Source organism: Mustelus asterias, chromosome 4 (genome assembly GCF_964213995.1).
Source record: "Mustelus asterias chromosome 4, sMusAst1.hap1.1, whole genome shotgun sequence".
Taxonomy (NCBI): domain Eukaryota; kingdom Metazoa; phylum Chordata; class Chondrichthyes; order Carcharhiniformes; family Triakidae; genus Mustelus; species Mustelus asterias.
In genome coordinates, this window is record NC_135804.1 from 19234789 (window position 1) to 19256177 (window position 21389).

Below are 21389 nucleotides of genomic sequence, written 5' to 3' on the forward strand. Positions count from 1 at the left end.
GACTTTAACCTGGTGTTGAGAGACTTCTTACTGGGCCCACCCCAGTCCAACGCCGGCATCTCCACATCATACCTGTATTTTAACAAATGTATTCATATGTTTAAAACAAATAGTCTTTATTGAAACAGTGCTCAATGGAATCTGAAGGAAGCATGTTGTAATCGTACAGCACAATCTCAGAGCACTGGAGCACTTCACTCAATGTTAGATCCAGCAGAGCAAGTGAAAGTTTTGAGGTCCCAATTACTGTATTTCTAAACTAAAGTTCCGACAGGAAATTTATCTTTTCCATAAAGCCCTGCATTCACCTTGTTTTCTCTTTGAACCAAATTTCAACATTCAAAGCACAAACGTTCATTATGGTTTGCAGCAACATAATTTTTGCGTAACACTGTTTTCATTTTGCCCAAAACCCAGTGCGGCAGGGATGGAGGAGGAGGTAGACTCTGTCTTTGCAGATTCTTAACTAGGAGTGGTAGCTTTCATCTGATTCAAGATCAGGTTGAAAACTGGGAGACAGAGTGCAACAAAGGCCCAGCATCAGATCAGCCTTAGCAATGACAGCAGGAGCAACTTTCGCTAAGGTGTATCATATTCATTAGCAATGCTATCACACGTCGAGAACAGACCCCATGCAACCGTGCTTTTCCAGCATCTTCTGGCAATAACAGCAAGCTTCTTACAGGGATGACAACAGGCTGCATTTGTTAAATTTTTTTTTAAAAATCACAAATTACCAAAGAAAAGCAAGAAGATGCCAGGGATGCACAGGAGGTCAGTCATGTAAGAAAAAGAAAAATTATGTAACATTTTAAATAAGATCCTTTATCAGAACCATCCCATGGAGAATGCCTAACTAATAGGTTAAACCGTGGTTCCTTGTTTAAAATGCTAGTTTTCTGACGTGCATTCCAAGCATTTTCCATTTCATGATCATTGCCTGCATTTGCCATTCTCTATTTATTTTACTCTATCATAGTTAATCAGATTTCATAGAATATACTGCACTAGAAAGAAGTCTCACACGCGCGCGCACACACACACACACACACGGCAGGATTTTCTGGCACGCTTGCCCCAAGGTCGGAAAACCCCACCCGAGGTCAACAGAACTTTGCGTGGTCCATGCCCCACCCATTACAATTCCCGCGGCAGAAAGGACAGGAAAATTCCGCCCACTGTCTGTGTCTCTGACGCACACACACACATACACTCGCGCGCACACACACACTTCCCATCCTGCTGCATTGAATGGAGATTTGGTTGGGTGCCAAATTCTCTGACTTCACTGCAGCGGGTGTGTGGCATGAATGGCCAGTAAGAGCGCCCCCTCTGTGTCTCTCACACATTCACATTCATGCAGGCACATTTTCAGACTGAATTCAAAAAGGAGTTAAAGCCGCATCCAAAAGACCTCACATAAAATGAAATAATCCTCACAATGACAAAGTGAAGCTGAAAGGGAATGGTTAATGAGAGTTAATGGGAGCTCCTAAAAGTCAAATTACATCCATTAGGATTACATTATACACAATAAGTGATAAAAACACAACATTCATTGTGGAAGCATACAGTGAGAGGGATTATAAGGAATGTTACCATGAAACGAGTGATGATGGTAAGAATTACTTTAGCACCTGTGCCTCCAAAGTCAAATCAATCACGGTTAACAGGGAATAAATCAACACCCAAAGATAACTATAGAACCCCCAGTTTCCAGGAGGTACATTGGCCTTCTCACCACTTGTTCACCAGCAGCCAGAAGGTGGAGGAAAATGCAACGTGGGATCGTGCTATCATCTGACACTAATGCAAATTTGCCTTTTCAGCACGAGTATGTTTTCAGGTAAAGGATACATTAAACATAGTTCATTACAATGATGTGAATGCCAATTCATTAAAAGGTTCCTAGGTATGAATTATTTTGATTATTACTGAGATGATTTTACCAAAAGTCAACCTAGTTTCCGCATCCATTGTATGGGTTTTGCTTTAACAGTGAGAAAGTAGTCTTGACTTATTGCTGTCAGTGTCCCTTCACAAGGGACCATTATTACAAAGGACAGGATGTGTTCATGTACTGTAATTGGAACTTAATAAAGGACAGTTTGAGACCTCTCGCTTTCAAGGCAGTGCTGCACTTTGAAGGTAATCACACTTTAACAAGGTGCAAACTACTGTTTGAACTGCCAGAAATAGTAAGTGTACTTTATGTACTTTAACTAATGCCTTTGTAACTGGCAACTTGTTAGTGCCATTTGCTTGATTCTAGGTGCCTATCTAGTACCAAGGAACAGTGCATGTAATAAGAAATAGTATGAAGAGCAAGAGACTGAAGTTAGAACACCAGCTGCACAGGTGTAATGGACAGAAAGGTCTTTCTTATTGAATTATCTGTGCTTGTATGTAAGCAATTAAATGCCTGTCTGCAATTAATTCACAGGATAAACTAATGTCTTGATAGGTTAGCATAGCAACTAATAGTCTCCTGAGGAGATTCACATTATTCCTCAGAATTTCTTCCCTGCTGCCATCAGAATTTTGAATGGACCTACCTTATATCAAGTTCTCTACACCCTTGCTATGACTGTAACACTACATTCTGCACTCTCTCCTTTCCTTCTCCCTTATGTATCCTATGAACAGTATGCTTTGTACAACGCGCAAGAAACAATATTTCTCACTGTATCCCAATCCATGTGACAATAATAAATCAAATCAAATCAAAAGAAACTCTGAGGCACTGACACGCTGATTTCCACTATTGGCACTTAATAACTACTTCCGATATGCCCTACGATTAGATCCTTTGAAGTCAAGGCATGTTGTCAGAAGAACCTCCAATATTACACTACTAATAGCTGTCAGACCCAGTCTACTCAGCTTGAACACAAACTCGGATCTCAGAAATGAAAGACAAACTTGTCACACATTGAACTACCCAGAAGATTATTCCTTTGAAAACTACTACAGCATTCTTGAACTGGAAATGGAGTGTGCCAAAGCCTAGTGTAACGATGGACATTTTCTATTTCTTAAATTGCAATTCCATTAACTTCCATGTTCGGTTTTTGTATTGTAAAATCAATTCCCGAAGCTAGTTTCCCTGACATCTAGTGACACAGTTTTATAACCATCATATCCTTATGGCCTTCATCTTAGTAAAGTGCTTGATTTTACATTGTGTCGCTTCTACTCAACTTATCCAGATGATACTTCGCTCCAGTGATCAGCCGTGAGTTTGCTCTTTAAGAAACAGCCCACCTCATTTCATAAGTTTTCCAATAAAAAAATTCACAATTATATAACCACAAATTTCATATTTTAGATTTCATAATAGCAGCGGTCAAATGATAATCCAGCACAGAAGAAAGGAAGGATCAAAGTTTAATTAAAAGAAATACATTCTTTAAAGCTTAAACCACACACAAAAAGAAAATAGGTAAAAATATAATGATCTATGCCTAAAAAAGGACTTGGGTGAAGAAACACAGTAAATCAGCATGTAGTAATTGGGTGGGGAACAATAATTAAGTTGATAAATTCTAGTAATGAGATGGTCTATGAGGCAATATAGCTTTAATGTGTTGAATACATACCAGGATCCCATGGCAACAAATTTATATATTACGTAGAGGGTACAATGCCGCATGTTGGAATTCAATACTAAATACAATGCTGTGTACTATTTGCAAAACTAGCAGGTACAGGAAGCCATAACGCCACATATAAATGCCAACACCAGTGACCATTCACACACTGAGCACTTCTCTGGGCTTTTATTCTGAACATCTTTACTTTGAAAGTGATTTCTATTTACAAGGCTGGGCAGCTCTGCGGGTTTCTGCATCCATTTATTTGTGCCACTGTCGAGAGGAGCAGACATATTCAAGTGATGTAAGCCTGAGGGCTCGATATCCTTGTCAGCTACATTGCATTGCAAGCAGGTCAGTGGCTAGAATCTACTTTGTGATTGATTACTGGTTGGCAGTTGTATTTTGTTTGGTGAATGACATGGTAGGGTTTAGTTGCCTTTTGGTAAATCTTTTGGACAAGTTGACCTTTCAGTCCAGGAGAATGTGGAAACTAACAGCTCTTTCCCTCCATTGAAGCTCTGCGTAATGAAAAATGTTGATTTTCCACTCTATTCTACATCAATCATTACCTTGCACTTTTTAAAATGTTACTGTAAATTGTACAATATCAATGGAAAAACAGTAAATCAGAAACAAATTATTTCCTTCTATTTTGCCTCTTAAATCTGGGCATAACAATATCAAGAATAACTTTCATCCGTATAAAGCCTTTAGCATAGACAAGACGTTTAAAACCCAATAACAAAGAGTTTTCAATCAAACTCATTCCAACTTTATTTCCAACAGTTCAGGGTGGAAACTAGGCCCAATCAGCCATGCGGTTTTGAGGATATAGTCCCATCAAAGAAGATGCAGATCAAAATACATTAGAAACTCCCTTTAAAACAAATCTGCTCCCTGCTAACCTTGCTTCATAATAAAACTAAATCTTTATTTTTCTCATTCAAAGGCCTTATCGAGGCACTTTCCTTTAAGGTTAAGTAGATTTAGAACATAGAACATAGAAAGCCACAGCACAAACAGGCCCTTCGGCCCACAAGTTGCGCCGATCACATCCCCACCTCTAGGCCTATCTATAGCCCTCAATCCCATTAAATCCCATGTACTCATCCAGAAGTCTCTTAAAAGACCCCAACGAGTTTGCCTCCACCACCACCGACGTCAGCCGATTCCACTCACCCACCACCCTCTGAGTGAAAAACTTACCCCTGACATCCCCCCTGTACCTACCCCCCAGCACCTTAAACCTGTGTCCTCTCGTAGCAACCATTTCAGCCCTTGGAAATAGCCTCTGAGAGTCCACCCTATCCAGACCCCTCAACATCTTGTAAACCTCTATCAGGTCACCTCTCATCCTTCGTCTCTCCAGGGAGAAGAGACCAAGCTCCCTCAACCTATCCTCATAAGGCATGCCCCCCAATCCAGGCAACATCCTTGTAAATCTCCTCTGCACCCTTTCAATGGCTTCAACATCTTTCCTGTAATGAGGTGACCAGAACTGCGCGCAGTACTCCAAGTGGGGTCTAACCAGGGTCCTATAAAGCTGCAGCATTATCTCCCGACTCCTAAACTCAATCCCTCGATTAATGAAGGCTAGTACGCCATACGCCTTCTTGACCGCATCCTCCACCTGCGAGGCCGATTTAAGAGTCCTATGGACCCGGACCCCAAGGTCCTTCTGATCCTCTACACTGCTAAGAATGGTACCCTTCATTTTATACTGCTGCTCCATCCCATTGGATCTGCCAAAATGGATCACTACACACTTATCCGCGTTGAAGTCCATCTGCCACTTCTCCGCCCAGTCTTGCATTCTATCTATGTCTCGCTGCAACTTCTGACATCCCTCCAAACTATCCACAACACCACCTACCTTGGTGTCGTCAGCAAACTTACCAACCCATCCCTCCACTTCCTCATCCAGGTCATTTATGAAAATGACAAACAGCAAGGGTCCCAGAACAGATCCCTGGGGCACTCCACTGGTCACTGACCTCCATGCAGAGAAAGACCCCTCCACAGCCACTCTCTGCCTTCTGCAGGCAAGCCAGTTCTGGATCCACAAGGCAACAGCCCCTTGGATCCCATGCCCTCTCACTTTCTCAAGAAGTCTTGCATGGGGGACCTTATCGAACGCTTTGCTGAAGTCCATATAGACCACATCCACCGCTCTTCCTTCGTCAATGTGCTTGGTCACATTTTCAAAGAACTCAACCAGGCTCGTAAGGCACGACCTGCCCCTGACAAAGCTGTGCTGACTACTTTTGATCATACTAAACTTCTCTAGATGATCATAAATCCTGTCTCTCAGGATCCTCTCCATCAACTTACCAACCACTGAGGTTAGACTCACCGGTCGGTAATTTCCCGGGCTGTCCCTGTTCCCTTTCTTGAATATAGGGACCACATCCGCAATCCTCCAATCCTCCGGAACCTCTCCCGTCTCCATCGACGATGCAAAGATCATCGCCAAAGGCTCCGCAATCTCCTCCCTCGCCTCCCACAGTAACCTGGGGTACATCCCATCCGGTCCCGGCGACTTACCAACCTTGATGCCATTCAATAGTTCCAACACATCCTCTTTCTTTATGTCCACATGCTCGATCCTTTCTGTCCTCCGCAATCCAGCAGTACAACCACCCAGATCCCTTTCCACCGTGGATACCGAGGTAAAGTATTCATTAAGCACCTCCGCCATTTCTAACGGTTCCGCACAAACTTTTCCCCCTTCACCTTTTAAGGGTCCTATGCCTTCACATCTCATCCTTTTACTCTTGACATATTTGTAGAAAGCCTTGGGATTCTCCTTAATCTTACCCGCCAAGGTCTTCTCATGACCCCTTCTCGCTCTCCTAATTTCCTTCTTAAGCTCCTTCCTACATCGCGTATACTCCTCTAAATCCTTAACACCTCCTAGCTCTCTGAACCTTCTGTACGCCTCTCTTTTCTTATTCACCAGGTTCATCACAACCTTCGTGCACCACGGTTCCCATACCCTACCAACACCCCCCTGTCTCATCGGAACGTTGTCATGCAGAGCTCCAGACAAACATTCCTTGAAAATCCTCCACTTTCCTTCGGTACTTTTCCCCAAGAATGCCTCCTTCCAATTTACCCGTCTAATTTCCTCCCTGATGACACTGTATTTCCCTTTACTCCAGAGAAACACTTTCCTAGCCTGCCTGACCCTATCTCTTTCCAATGCTATCGTGAAGGAGATAGAATTATGATCGCTATCCCCAAGATGCTCACCCACCGAGAGATCCTCCACCTGTCCAGGTTCATTAGCCAGCACCAGATCAAGAACAACCTCTCCTCTAGTAGGCTTATCCACATACTGTGTCAGGAAACTCTCCTGGACACACCTAACAAACTCCTCTCCATCCAAACCCCTAGCCCTAGGGATATTCCAATCTATGTTTGGGAAATTTAAGGAAGTCTATGAACTGCTGAGTGCTGAGGAGTACATTCATGGGATGTGGATGTCGCTGACGAGGCCAGCATTTACTGCCTATCCCAAATTGCCATTGAGAAGATGATGGTGAGCCACCTTCTTGAACCGCTGCCGTCCATGTGGTAGAGATACGCTTACAATGCTGTCAGGAAGGACCCATTGATGAAGGAACTGTGATATATTTCTAAGTCAGGATTGTGACAGTAGTGTACCTTTAAGAAATGTTTTTTTTAAATCATGTTCTCTGCAGTTTGTGAGCTGGCCTTTCGGTTTCATTGTGGCACCGGCTGTCTGTTAAATGTCCTTTTATTGCTGCTTCAATTGCTTAAATGGGGTTTTGTTTATTTTCACACTGGGCTCAGGTACTTTCTGGGATTTGTTTTATGACCCTGCATTGTTGGAGGGAAGACTGGGTGGCAGGTCAAGTGTTTTGGACGGGTTTTATTCTTCATAGTGAATTCAAGGTTTCATTTTCAGCTTTGGGGCTGCTAGTTGCTGGTTTAGTTAGAAGCTGATCTTGTTTTCAAGTGGAAAGCAGTGTTTCTCTCTCTCCCTGGTATTCGAAATTCTGCTGAATAGCTGGAAGCAAGGTTTTTGGCCTTCCTGGAGTGAAAATTCTGCTGTTGATGGTTTGCCAGCTAGTAACTAGAGTCTAACCCCAATATTTTGGGAAGCTGTTCTGACTTAAAACACAATAAGCTTGGTCTCTAGAGAACTGCAGCATTCAACCAAAGGACTAAGTTCTCGCATCACTTGAGTATTTGTATTTTCTGTGCTAAACCTGTGGCAAGGGTTTGTATCGGGAAGTTTGTTTGATTGGAACATTTTGAATACTTGTTAAGGGTTATACAATATCATGGTTTTTTTGTTTGTAATTGGTAAACGGTGTTGTTAATTTTCTTTCTATACATGTGAACTGTATTCTTAAATAAATTTTGTTTGATAAAAGCTCCTAATGGGTTAGTTCAATCATACCTGAAGTGAAGCATTTCATGCTCACCCTAGCCAAATTCAAATTGCAAAACTTATGATCCAGGCAGACTTCATAAAACACTTCAGAGTTTCTGACCTGATTATAACAGGATGGTGAATGAATTGGAGGGGGATTTGCAAGCAGTGGTGTTCTCATGCATCTGTCACCCTTGTCCTTCTCGATGGCAGTGGGTTTGGAAGTGCTGTCTAAACAGCCTTGGTGAGCTCCTGCAGTGCATTTTGTAGATTGTACGCGTGGCTGACATGGGTGTCAGTAAATATTTGTGAAAAGGTGCGAGTCAAATGAGCTACTTTGTCCTGGATGGTGTCAAGCTTTTTGAGTGTTGTTGGAGTTGCACTTATCAGGGCAAGGGAAAAATATTCCAACACACTCCTTGTACCTTAGGTGGACAGGTTTTTTGGAGTCAGGAGGTTAATTACTCGTTGCAGTATTCCTGGCCTCTGGTCTTTTCTTACAACTACAGCATTTATATAGATAGTCCAGTTGAGCTTCTGGTCAATGGTAATCCCCAGGATGTTGGCCCTGGGGAATTCAGTCATAGTAATGCTATTGAATATCAAGGGGCGCAGGTTAGATTCTCTCTTGTTGGAGATGGTAGTTGCCTGGGTACTTGTGTGGTACAAATGTTACTTGCCACTTGTTACCCCAAGCCTGGGTATTGTCCAGATCTTGTTGCATTTGGACATGGGCTGCTTCAGAATTTGAGGATTCGCGAATGGTGCTGAACATTGTGCAGTCATTAGCGAACATCCCCACTTTCGACTTTATGATGGCAGGAAGGTCACTGATGAAACAGCTGAAGATGGTTGGGCCTAGGGCACTATCCTGAAGGACTCCTGCAGAGATGTCCTAGAGATGAGATGATTGACCTCCAACAACTGCAACAATCTGCGTCCAGTTCTGGTCGCCACACTACCAGAAGGAAGTGGAGGCTTTAGAGAGAGTGCAGAGGAGGTTTACCAGGATGTTGCCTGGTATGGAGGGCTTAGTTATGAGGAGAGATTGGGGTTGTTCTCACTGGAAAGATGGAGGATGAGGGGTGACCTAATAGAGGTGTATAAAATTATGAAAGGCATAGATAAAATGAACGGTGGGAAGCTTTTTCCCAGGTCGGAGGTTACGTTCACGAGGGGTCATAGGTTCAAGGTGAGGTGGGGGGGGAGGTTTAACACAGATATCAGAAGGACGTATTTTACACAGAGGGTGGTGGGGGCCTGGAATGCGCTGCCCGGCAAGGTGGTGGAGGCGGACACACTGAGAACGTTTAAGACTTATCTAGATAGCCACATGAACGGAGTGGGAATGGAGGGATACAAAAGCATGGTCTAGTTTGGACCAGGGAGCGGCGCAGGCTTGGAGGACCGAAGGGCCTGTTCCTGTGCTGTATTGTTCTTTGTTCTTAATCCTTTGTGCTAGGTATGATTCCAACTAGTTTTTCCGCTGATCCCCATTGACTTCAGTCTTGCTGGGTCTCAACAATGTCACCCTTGGTCAAATGCAGCCTTGATATCAAGGACAGTCATTTTCACCTCGCCTTTAGACATGGAAAATATGTGTTATCCTAGCCAGCGACGCCAACATCTCGTAAATGAATACAAAAAAAACCTCAAGAGTTCAGCTCTTTTGTCCATGTTGGAACCAAGGATGAAATGAGTCAGCAGCTGAGTGGGTGGAACCCAAATTGAGCATCCATGACTAGGTTTTGGCAAACAAGTGCCACTTGACTGCACTGTTAATGGCCCCTTCCATCATTTTACTGCTGGTCGAGAGTAGACTGATGGGACGTAAATGGCTGGATTGGATTTGTCCTGTTTTGTGTGTACGGGCCTCACCTGGGCAAGTTTCCACTTGGTGGGATCGATGCCAGTGTTGTAACTGCACTCAAACAGTTTGGTTAGGGGCATGTCAATTTCTGGAGCACAAGTCGTCAGGACTATTGTTGGAATGGTGTCAGGGCCCGTAAACTTTACAGTATCCAATACCTCTCGCCATTTCTTGATATCATCTGGAGTGAATCAAATTGGCTGATGCCTGACATCTGTGAACCTGCGGACGTCCAAAGGAGGCTGAGATGGATCATCCACTCAGCACTTCTGGCTGAAGATTTATCTGTGGCACTGATGCGCTCCTCCAATAATTGTCCACCACCATTCATGGCTTGATGTGGCAGGACTGCAGAGCTTAGATCTGATCTGTTAGCTTTGGGATCGCTTAACTGCATTATTTGCTACTTATGCTGTTCGGAATGCAAGCAGGTTGAAGAAGATTATATCAACTATGCTTTTTCCTCTTGTTGGTTCCCTCACCACCTGTCACACAGCCAGCCTAGCAGCAATGTCCTTTTAGGACTTGGCTAGCTAGGTCAGTAGTGCTGCTATTGAGCCACTCTTGGGGATGACCATTGAAGTCCCCCACACGCAGAGTACATTCTGCCACCTAGCCACCCTCAGTGCTTCCGCCAAGTGGTGTTCAACATGGAGGTGTACTAATTTATCACGAGGGAGTTGGTGGCAATACATGATAATCAGCAGAAGGTTTCCTTGCCCACGTTTCACCTGATGCCATGAGACTCCATGAGGTCCAGAGTCAATATTGAGGACTCCAAGGGCAGCTCCCTCCTTACTGTATACCACTGTGCCTCCACCACCTCTGCTGCTCTGTCCTGCCAGTGGGACAGGACATAGCCAGGCATGGTGGTGGTGCTGTCTGGGACATTTTCTCTGTAAGGTATGATTCCGTGACTATGCGGGGTCGAGAGGGCTGAGTTTGCCATTGTCGCTTCTAGTGCCTAGGTAGATTAGTCTGGACCTCTGGATTACTGGTCCAGTGACATTACCACTAAGCCATCACCTCCCCAATTCCCTTGCCGATATTCAGTGGTGTTGATCCTGCTCCGATAGAAGATGCTCAATTTGATATGGTGAGAATTCAATTGAATTAACTCAACCAGTGTTTATATAACAGCAACTCCTTAAAAATCTACAGGCCTTCTGATTCTGGCAGTTTGTATTTTTGGGGGAATTATTTTGTTTCATTATATTTTTATTACAAATTTTAACACTGAAAATTGAGTGTGAGGCTTGAAGTACAATAGAGGCATATGAAGAACAGGCAATGTGTGCCTAATGTTCTTTTAAAAACCATCTCTTTATATGCTGCTGGGTTGGATTTTTAAAAATAACAGTGCGAGGAGTTTAAAACCACAGGGTTCTGTTCACCTGCAGACTCTAATCATTTCCAAGCCAGTGACAAACACAATATGGTCATTAGCAAGGGAAAACCTAGCCAACAAGGGCTGATTAATCTTAGAGCAAAAGGTCTCAGCTGGAATCACAATAAATTGGAGAAGATGAAGCAGATTTCCCCACTCCTGCACCTGGGTGTATTGGATTGTTTGGCCACAACATATACAAGCACATTACATGGGGAGGGCTGCATGTCCCTAACAGAGACCAATATTTGTTAGTTAATTTAAATGCATGTGAGAGCAGGCAGGTTCCATGTGTGTGTGCTTCTTGTGCACAATTATTCTATATTAGCCCCACACTTAGGAACACCAGCGCACAGTGACAATGATGAAGGGAACATCATCATTTGGTAAGAGGCGGAACAAGATCCAAACTCTTTGCTGGCGATGTGGGGCTAAAGCATTTCACCCGCAGAAATCGACCTGCAGTAACTGTGCCTACCTTGCCAAAAGAAAGGAAAAGTATAACTGGGGTGCTAAGGCCAAAAGGAGAAACACAACTGATACAGGCTGTCTGTATAGTGCGCAAGAAACAATACTTTTCACTGCATGTTAATATATGTGACAATAATAAATCAAATCAAATCAAATTTTGATTTGTAATTTTCTATGGTTCTATGGGGTCACTTTGAACATTTAAGAAAAACTTGGACGGGTTCATGGATGAGAGGGGTGTGGAGGGATATGGTCCAAGTGCAGGTCAGTGGGACTAGGCAAAAATGGTTCAGCAAGGACAAGAAGGGCCAAAAGGCCTGTTTCTGAGCTGTAATTTTCTATGGTTCTATGGTTCTAAATCAAATACAGGCTGGACGAGGCGCCTGCAGATGGTGCATCACTGATTCAGAATGGATTCTACGACGGGACCATCCCAACGTCCAGACATTCCACCATGGCTTCCTCAGGCATTGCATAAACTACCAACAAACAAAGCTATGGTTTGGAAAACAAATGCTCCACTGCTTTTAGGTGTATTTATATATGTGGAAGAGCTGATTGGTGATAAGAACAGAGTTGAAGTGATTAAAGAATCGAAGGCAGTGTGGGACAAAACTTTTCTACGCAACAAGTGATTATGGTTTGGAACACACTGCCTCTGAGTGTTATGGAAACATATTTAACAGGAGCTTTCAAAGGAGGATTGGACAAATAACGAAGGGAAATAATTGTGATGATATGGAAAAAGAACCAGGGAGTGGGACTGGCTGGATTTCTTTTCGAAAGAGTCGATACAGACTCAATGAGCCGAAATGTCCTTCTATGCCACGATATTCTATGATTCCAGATATGTATACAAGGTATATTTCCTTGTACATATAATGTAATCAAATATATCATGCCCCTCTATACACAGGAATGCTCATCCTTAAATACACCTAATTTGGAACAGTTCAAATTTGATCACTTTCAATTTTTCAAATAACACTAAAAATGAGACTAAGTTAGAGTGGTCACCATTGTATACTACATAATCTCAAGGTCCGAGTCACAGCTCAGGACTTAGTGGTCAAGGAAGGTGCATTTCGAATGGGACAAAGATTCTTCATCTTTGTTTATCAACCTGCGAAACCATCCAACACGCACCAATAACAGGCTGCAAGAGCTGGAGAGAATTCTGGTACACCCTCCTGATGAAAAACTGGAGCCTCTACCACTGCTATCCATAGCTCCAGGCTACAACATGCATGTAAAAACACTCGTTGCCACAGCAACTCGGACTACCCGAGTTTATCTGTAACACGCCACCACACTACATAAAGAACGGCAGGGATTATTGTAGAATAAAGCATCCAACTATGATGAATTTCATCAGCTCATTGTAAAAAAAAAGTGATACAGGTTCCTATGGTCAACCATGGAGAACTTGGCCAACATCAATAAATTGAATGATTCCTGTTACCTGCCTGGTATATTGTCTTAATTGATTTCACAGTTCACTCAGTCTGAGGAATACAATGTGAAAGTAGTATGCAAGAATTATTCTCACACACAAATACTGATATTAAGTGTGACTATCACCAATTTAGCATGTTTTATATTATGAGTACAGTGCGTAGGCCTGATATCCCGTTTGCAGTTTGTCATTATAATCCAACCTATTGAAATATAAACCAGAGATAACATATCTGATAGAAATGCTTGAGATCTTTGAAATGCACATCTTATAAATGTTTCCAGTCAACAGAGGCTGGGCTAATAAATCAATGCATCTTTCCTCGAAATAAACTAGCCATGCCGTAACTGTTTATAGATTATTTCAATGTTCAGATTAATTTAGTGAATTTGTCCATATTTTGGAAAATGCCACATTATTTACCTTCAGCAAACTCATTAGCTACTATTTAAATATTGAGGCACGAAGAGTCTTTGCATAATGCTAGGAACTATCTTTAAGAGAAAACATATTTAAGACAATCCTTAACAGTCCATACAGAAAGGAGTTTAATATGATTGCTCTGCTGGTGAAGCAGTAAAAATTAAGCTACCTATCAAGTGCTTTTGACATATTACAGCAAGCGCATAGATCACTAAGTAAATGCCTTTGCATATATTGGAATGGGTTCTTTGTGTAATGTGTGAAAATTTGGACTGCTTCTTTTTTAATATCAGTATTTAAGCTAATACGACTGGTTCACGAAATAATGAGCAATGTGAAATAGGGTCGGTAGATCACAACAACTTCCATTTTTACAAAGCCTTAAAATGGGGAAAAAACATCCCAAAGCAGTTCATAGAGGCGTAGTCAAAGAAATGAGCTCCAAGTTAAAGGATACACTTGCAGCCTCTCTAAAACCTGGTTAAAGAGGTTAATATTAACAAAGATCTCTAAAGAAGAAAAGAAAATAAATCCAGGGTTCAGAGCTTAGATGGTTGTGGGTCCATGTTGGCAAAACGATGAAGGACTCACTGAAAAAAGGACTCGGAGGAACAGAGAGTTCAGAGGAATGACACAGCTGGAGGAGGCCACTGGCAGAGGGAATGGAAGGGTTTTGAATATGAGGATGAGAATTTCATATCTGAAGTTTGGGGAGGCTAACAGCCACTGTAGGTTAGTGGGGGCAAAGATGATGGGTGAGTGGGACTTTGTGCAACATTGGATATGGGTATCAGCGGTTTTGATGAGGTGACATTTACTGAGGGTGGAGGATAAAAGATCAGTCGGAAGAATATGAGAGCAATCGAGGTTGGAGGTGAAGGTCTCAGCAGCAGATAGGCTGGGGTAGGTTGAAGGTAAGCAGCGTTACTGAGGTGAAGTACGGAGAGGATGTGGGATTAGGAACGCAGCTCAGGGTTGATTCGGATACCAAGGATGTGAATATCCATGTTCAGCCTGAGTCAGTGAATTCTGAGGGAAGTGGAATTTGAAACAAGGACATAGAGCTATAGAAACTGCAGCTATGTCTGACATTTGGACTTGGTAATCTTCCACTCAAGATGTAGGCCAATGGTCGAAAAGGTTACAAATCAACGCTGCACCTGACTGGGAAAGGATTGGGCAGCAAGACTTAGTCCAAGCTAACAATGAACATTCTGTTGACAGAGCAACATCATGCAGACGTTAACTTCCTGCACCATAATATCCTCTTGGCTGAAGGAGGTTAATATGAAGATAAATAAAACAAACTTGACAAAACAAAACACACTGGAGATTACTCTCGAGATGAATTATGATGCTGAATTCATATTGCAATTATACTTTGTCCGACATTACAGATCTTTGTGTTTAAATTGCAAACCAATAGTCCAACATGAACAGAGCTACTAATGGTTATGGTTTTCTGATTTTGCAATATGCCCTGGAAATAGGCTTTGCATTGAATTATTGGTCACATAGACATAATAATCATGATAGAACCTTCACTCACCTCTCGGTCCAGGATTGAAGGTGGCACCACGGTGACAATGTCTCCTTTCTCTGGATCAATGTAGAACATGTTTGGAGAGGGTGTCGCTGGTGTCTGTTCAATGATGCTGTAGCGCAGAACTGCGTTGTCTGTGTTGGGGTCATCAGCATCGTAAGCTGTCATTCGCATTACAGTAGTTCCTGGAATGAGAGTTACAATGAGAGTTTATATCACCTTTTTTTTTACATTCTGCAGTAGTTGGGGCTCTCCTGATATTTTCGTACTCAGCCCCTACCCTGCCTCAGTGTTGTGTCCAACAATATCATTAAATATACTGAAAGTTGGGTGAAAATATCAGCAGTATTCCAGTTTCCCACACTACCAGCACCATACATCTAATTTCCTTTTCCCCTATAGTTCCACCAATGAATTACATGAGGAGGCAGTGGCGTAATGGCATTGTCACTGGATTAGTAATCCAGAGACCCAGGGTAATGCTCTGGAGACCTTGGTTCGAATCCCACCAAGGCAGATGGTGAAGTTTGAATTCAATAAAATCTGAAATTAAAAGACTGATGATGATCATCGTCATCATTGGTTCACTAATCCCCGAGGAAATCCGCTGTCCTTCCCTGGTGTGGCCTGGCAGATGTGTGGCTCCAGGCCCACAACAATGTGGTTGACCCCTAACTGCCCTCTTAAATGGCCTAGCAAGCCACTCAGTTCAAAGGACAATTAGGGATGAGCATCAAATGCTGGCCCAGCTAGCGATGCCAACATCCCATGAAAGAATTTAAAAATATGAAAAACTGACTGGCTTGGGGGTACAGGCACCTGATTAGGAAATAATTACCACTGAGGGACAGATTCATATGAAGGCCTGGATTTTAGCATGTTGGGATGACTCAAGAGCCCATTAAAAATGGCGGCCATGTCTTCATTTCAGGATTTCCGATCCCATTCCCGGGCTGCCTGATTTTTGGAATGCCTTTAAAGGATGCTGGCAGGTCCCTGTAAAAGGCCCAGTATCCAGCACTGGCCAGCTCCATTGCGGAAACAGACACCTCCTACTCCTCTGTAATTTTTATGGATTAGGTCGGGTCAGGCTTTTAAAGAATGGTGATGTATAGTCCCTCAGAGGAGCGGCGAATGCGAATCTATATGAGGAATCTTACAAAGGGTAAGTTCAAAAGTTCTCCTCATGCCTGCCGTGCCAAGCTTTGGCACTTCCATGTCCCACCATACATTGTACAGAACCAATCAACCCCATTGCAACAGTAGGGCATGTAAAAATAATATGTATATTTTTAAAATTAATCCATTTTAACTTTCTCCTGTGTTGAAAAAATGTCACTTCACTTCAATCAGAGTGCCAATCATCCAAACCCTTTAAAGGATCAATAACAAAACCCAGAAAACCTTGAAACTATTCAATCTTGTGTAAACAAACATTGCAAATTGACAGTAGAGATGAGAGAACCTGAACTATCAAGCAAACAATGTTTTCTCTGGTGTGCAGGTGTTTTAGTACTCTGATGGTTGTCTGTGCTCTAAAGCAAGCATACATAATGAGGCATGGCTGTGAGCCCAGATATCCATTAAGCTTGTCACAGCTGGTGAAAAGCCTAGAAGTCCAGCAGCTCTTGGAGGTCTATTGGCTTTTCTCACTCTTCATTCTAATAAGTCATAAGTTAACATAACTAGCACAAACAAAACGTGTTTGTAAAAATATTATTCCATTTCGTACTTCCAGAGTGGTTGAAACAGAATCTCAAACATTTAGTAGCTCGTCACTGGACTTTAAGTGAGTTTGCTGTTTCAATAAACAGTATCAATCACAGTTGGTTTACAGAAATTCTCCAAGGACAAAAGTACACTCAAAGCTATTCAAAAGTGTATTGGTACCCATGCCAAGAGGAAGAGAGAAGATCTCAGTGATTATGCTGGCAACAGTGAGAATGGCAGCTGCAGAGGAAGATTCATCTTACAAAATCATTACCATTTAAATCACAGAATCACAGAATTGTTACTGCACAGGAGGAGGCCATTTGACCCATCGCATCTGCACCAGCTCACCAAACAAGCACCATGGCTCATTGCCAATCTCCTGCTCTTTTCCCGTATACCTGCACATTGTCTCTATTCAAGTAATCAATGCCCTCTTGATAGAAATGATTTCATGGTCATCATTAGATTTTTAATTCCAAATTTTTATTGAATTCAAATTTCACCATCTGCCATGGTGGGATTTGAACCTGGATTCCCGGAGGATTCAAGTTACTTGAAAGTTTAAAAAAGGGAGATTTTTGATGTGGAAATGAGCAGACTTTCAAGACAAGTTCTTGTGGTCTTGTTGGAAAGATGCCTCAGACTATTTTACAATGGGAATTTATCTATGGGGAGAAAAAGTAATTTTCGAACATTCGCAGATGATCCCTTAGAATGTTGACTGGTTCACTGACTGAAACCTGCTTTGCATTCCCAACATCCATAAAAATGATAAATTCCATAAAAATGATAAGTTCCATAAAACTGATAAGTCAACAATGCCTTGAGACGAATTCTCCAAGTTTCCACCGATGCTATCAATGGCAGGCAGGGAGTCGAGAATTCAGAGGGAGGCCCAAAAATCGGTTTCATGTTGGTGTGAAACTATAGTGGAATCTTCCAATGCTACCCACTCTAGCAGATCGGGAATCCATCTGGAAGCCAGCAGGAAACCAATTTGCATTCCGCTAATGGGATGCAGATGAAAGTTAGACTGGAATTCTCCCCCCTTGCCCGATTCTCCACAACACCAGCGGGAAACCACGCCAGCCCAGAAGACGTCTGGAACAACAGGCATGGAAGAGTTGGGAATTGCCTGAAGTCAGTGGTTGCCTCCGGATTTTGGGATGGAGGCAGCCAGCATCCCTGGAACAGAAGAGCAGTGGGTTGGGGGGTGGAAGGGGGAGGGGGGATGGGGGGGGGGGGCATCTTTCAGGTGTATCTTCCAGTTTCGGTGTCTTCAAGGAAGTCTGTCTTCCAGCCTCGGAGATCCATCTTCTTTCTTCGGGAAAGTTTTTTAAAAGTTTATTTCTTTCTTCAACAGTGATGTCAGGCACATGTTCTGACAATGGGACACGCACCACCTAGCCCACTTGAACATGGAAGATGGAGCATGATTAATTACGCTGGGTACGGAACATATCGTGTCATTTCCTGTTGGCCTCTGGAACTGGAGGAGCCAGTTACAAACAAGAAAAATTGCAAACATTTTCATTACTCATCTCCATGGAGACCACATATTTGGTTTGCCTGGTCTGTTGTGCACAGTGACCCTCCAAAGTAGTCCTCTCTCAAACAAACAATCTTTTCAGGTTTATGCACCAGTTGGATTAAGGAAACTTCTGACGATTTCTGTGGTCCCTTCCCCCACCACAGGACTTGGTCGCAGATGGGAGAATCCCACCCTTCAAGATCAGCCATTATCACATTGAGTACTGGTGCAGGCTCAATGGGTGTATGGTCCACTCCTGCTCCTATTCTGTCCTTTTCTTGTTGTGGTCAATCAGTAGCAACAGTCCAAAGATGTGTGGGTTAGGTTGATTGGCCATGCTAAAAATTGCCCTTAGTGTCCTGAGATGCGTAGGTTAGAGGGATTAGTGGGTAAATATGTAGGGATATGGGGCTAGGGCCTGGGTGGGATTGTGGTCGGTGCAGATCCGATGAGCCGAATGGCCTCTTTCTGTACTGTAGGGTTTCTATGAACAGCGAATGTCAAAAACAAATGTTGAGTGAATTTCAGACTTGAAGGGGTACTGTTTAAGGAGAGATGGCCATTTACAATGTTTGGTTTTGTATTTTCTGCCATGTTTTATTTTATATTATGGCTTTAATGTTACCTCTGTTGTGGCCAAAATAAAAGTGATCACAGTTCTCAGATGTATAACAACATCCAGGCTGAAAGGCAACAATTCTTTCTATGTTTCTGTGCATGACTACCTCTGCATTGTAACATAAAACAAAGGAGATAGCCATCGACTTCAGAAAGCATAGTGGAGGACATGTCCCTGTCTACATCCAAAGATATGCAGATTAGGTTGATTGGCCATGATAAATTACCCCTTAGTGTCAGGGGCACTAGGGGAGTAAACATGTGGGGTTACAGGGATAAGACCTGGGTGGGATTGTTGTCAGTGCAGACTCGATGGGTTAAATCACCTCCTTCTGCATTGTAGATCAACAGGGATGAAGTGGAAATGGTCGAGAGCTTCAAGTTACTAGGTGTCCAGATCCCCAACAACCTGTCCTGGTTCCCCCATACCGACACTATAGTTAAGAAAGCCCACCAATGTTTCTACTTTCTCAGGAGGCGAAAGAAATTTGGCATGTCCACTACGACTCTCGCCAATTTTTACAGATGCACCATAGATAGTATCCTTTCCGGATGTATCACAGCTTGGTATGGCTCCTGCTCTGCCCAGGACTGCAAGAAATTACAAAGGGTCGTGAATGATGCCCATTCAATCACACAAACCAGTCTCCCAGCCATTGACTCTGTCAACACTTCCTGCTGCCTTGGAAAAATATAGCCAGCATAATCAAGGACCCAACGCACCCTGGACATACTCTCCTCCACCTTCTTCTGTCGGGCAAAAGAAACAAAAGTCTGAGGTTACGTACCAACCAACTCAAGAACATCTTCTTCCCTGCTGCCATCAGGCTTTTGAATGGAATTACCTCATATTAAGTTGATCTTTGTCTACACCCTAGCTATGACTGTAACATACATTCTGCACCCTCTCCTTTCCTTCACTATGTATGGTATGCTTTGTGTAGCATGCGAGAAACAATGCTTGTCGCTGTATACAAATACATGTGGCAGTAAGGAATCAAATCAAATAAAGAAATGTTGGATAATTTTTAGGAATGTCCTGTCTCTTGATGGCTACCTGGTTAGTTCCTTGTTGTACAGTGTGTGTTGAGTGAGGGCAGACTCGAGCTCAGCCCCAATCACTATGTTTGAGCAGCTTACTGGTGCTCATTATCCAGTCTCAGGTTTTCTGAACTGGCTGAGTTGTAAAAGGGCATTGGAAGCACACTGAAGCACAAGTCTGCACCTTCAGGAGAGTAAAGGAGAAAATAAGAAGGTGCAGTTCAATTTATTTTTCACGAGGTGGTCAGAAAGTATGGATGGAAAATATTTGTAAAAGCAGAAAAAGGTCATATCAGCTTTCAGAAGAAATATTAACTTAACATTTCCATAAATGTCAAATTTGCGAGGTCTGATCTTACTTTGACCCAGTGTTCTGATGTAGATCAGGTAAATTTATTATAGTTCTTCATGCAGGTCACATTGTGCAAAAGCACGCAAAAGGACTTGTTCCTTGCTGCAATTATATCAGGCTTGAACATCCTTGAAATCTTACGACAATGGCTTCAAAGAATCCTATGTGGTCTCAGAATCCAGTTTAAAATTCTCTTAAATTGGAAAAGAAATTGTGTCACGACCACCAGACATTTCAAATCACTTTACAGATAATTGAAATGTAGTCACTGTTGTAAGGTAAGAGTCTGCACGTTCTCCCCATGTCTGCGTGGGTTTCCTCCAGGTCCTCCACTTTCCTCACAATCTGAAAGATGTGCTGGTTAGGCGCATTGGCCATGATAAATTCTCCCTCAGTGTACCCGAACAGGCCCTGGAATGTGGCAACTAGGGGATTTTCACAGTAACTTCATTGCAGTGTTAATGTAAGCCTACTTATGAGACGAATAAATAAACCTTAAAAATAAACTTTAAATAAACAGTAGCCAATTTGCATGTAGCAAACTCCCATAAATAGCAACATGATAATGCCCAGCTATTCCTTTTTTGGTGATGTTAATTGATGGATGGATATTGGCCAGGACATTGGGCATTAATCCCCTGCTCTTTGTTGAAAGAGTACTTTTACATGAGGCCTCAGTTTAACGTCACATCTGAAAGAAGGCACCTTCCATAGTGCTGCACTCTCTCAGTACTGCACCGGGGAGTCAACTTTGATTTACATACTCAAGCCCTCTTAGTGGGACTTAAACCAAGGACCTGGAGACCTAGAGCCGGGTATGTTACCAATCGAGCCACAGCTGAGGCCACGAAGTGAAGCCAAACACTTTTTCGTCCAGGTTTGTTAACAATTGAACTGACGATATAAAATGCTTGGAACACGAAACTTCTCACTAAGTAGAGCTGCAGCTAGACTTTAACTGTCGGCATTGTAATTTCAATAGAACA

At 42.7% G+C, this 21389-nt stretch overlaps 2 protein-coding genes across 3 annotated transcripts in view; one reads left to right on the forward strand and one right to left on the reverse strand.

Moving 5' to 3' along the window:
* Nucleotides 1–21389, reverse strand: part of cdh13 (cadherin 13, H-cadherin (heart)) — a 1022665-nt gene that overhangs the window by 328746 nt on the left and 672530 nt on the right. For both annotated transcript variants that reach the window (XM_078210633.1, XM_078210635.1), the window contains exon 7: nucleotides 15155–15333. In XM_078210633.1, coding sequence (XP_078066759.1) covers nucleotides 15155–15333 — 179 coding nt within the window. The remainder of the gene's footprint in view (nucleotides 1–15154; nucleotides 15334–21389) is intronic.
* On the forward strand, nucleotides 11617–12204 carry LOC144492245 (large ribosomal subunit protein eL37-like). The gene is given in 3 exon segments (XM_078210230.1): nucleotides 11617–11800; nucleotides 12096–12134; nucleotides 12137–12204. Coding segments are annotated over 3 exon segments (291 nt in total).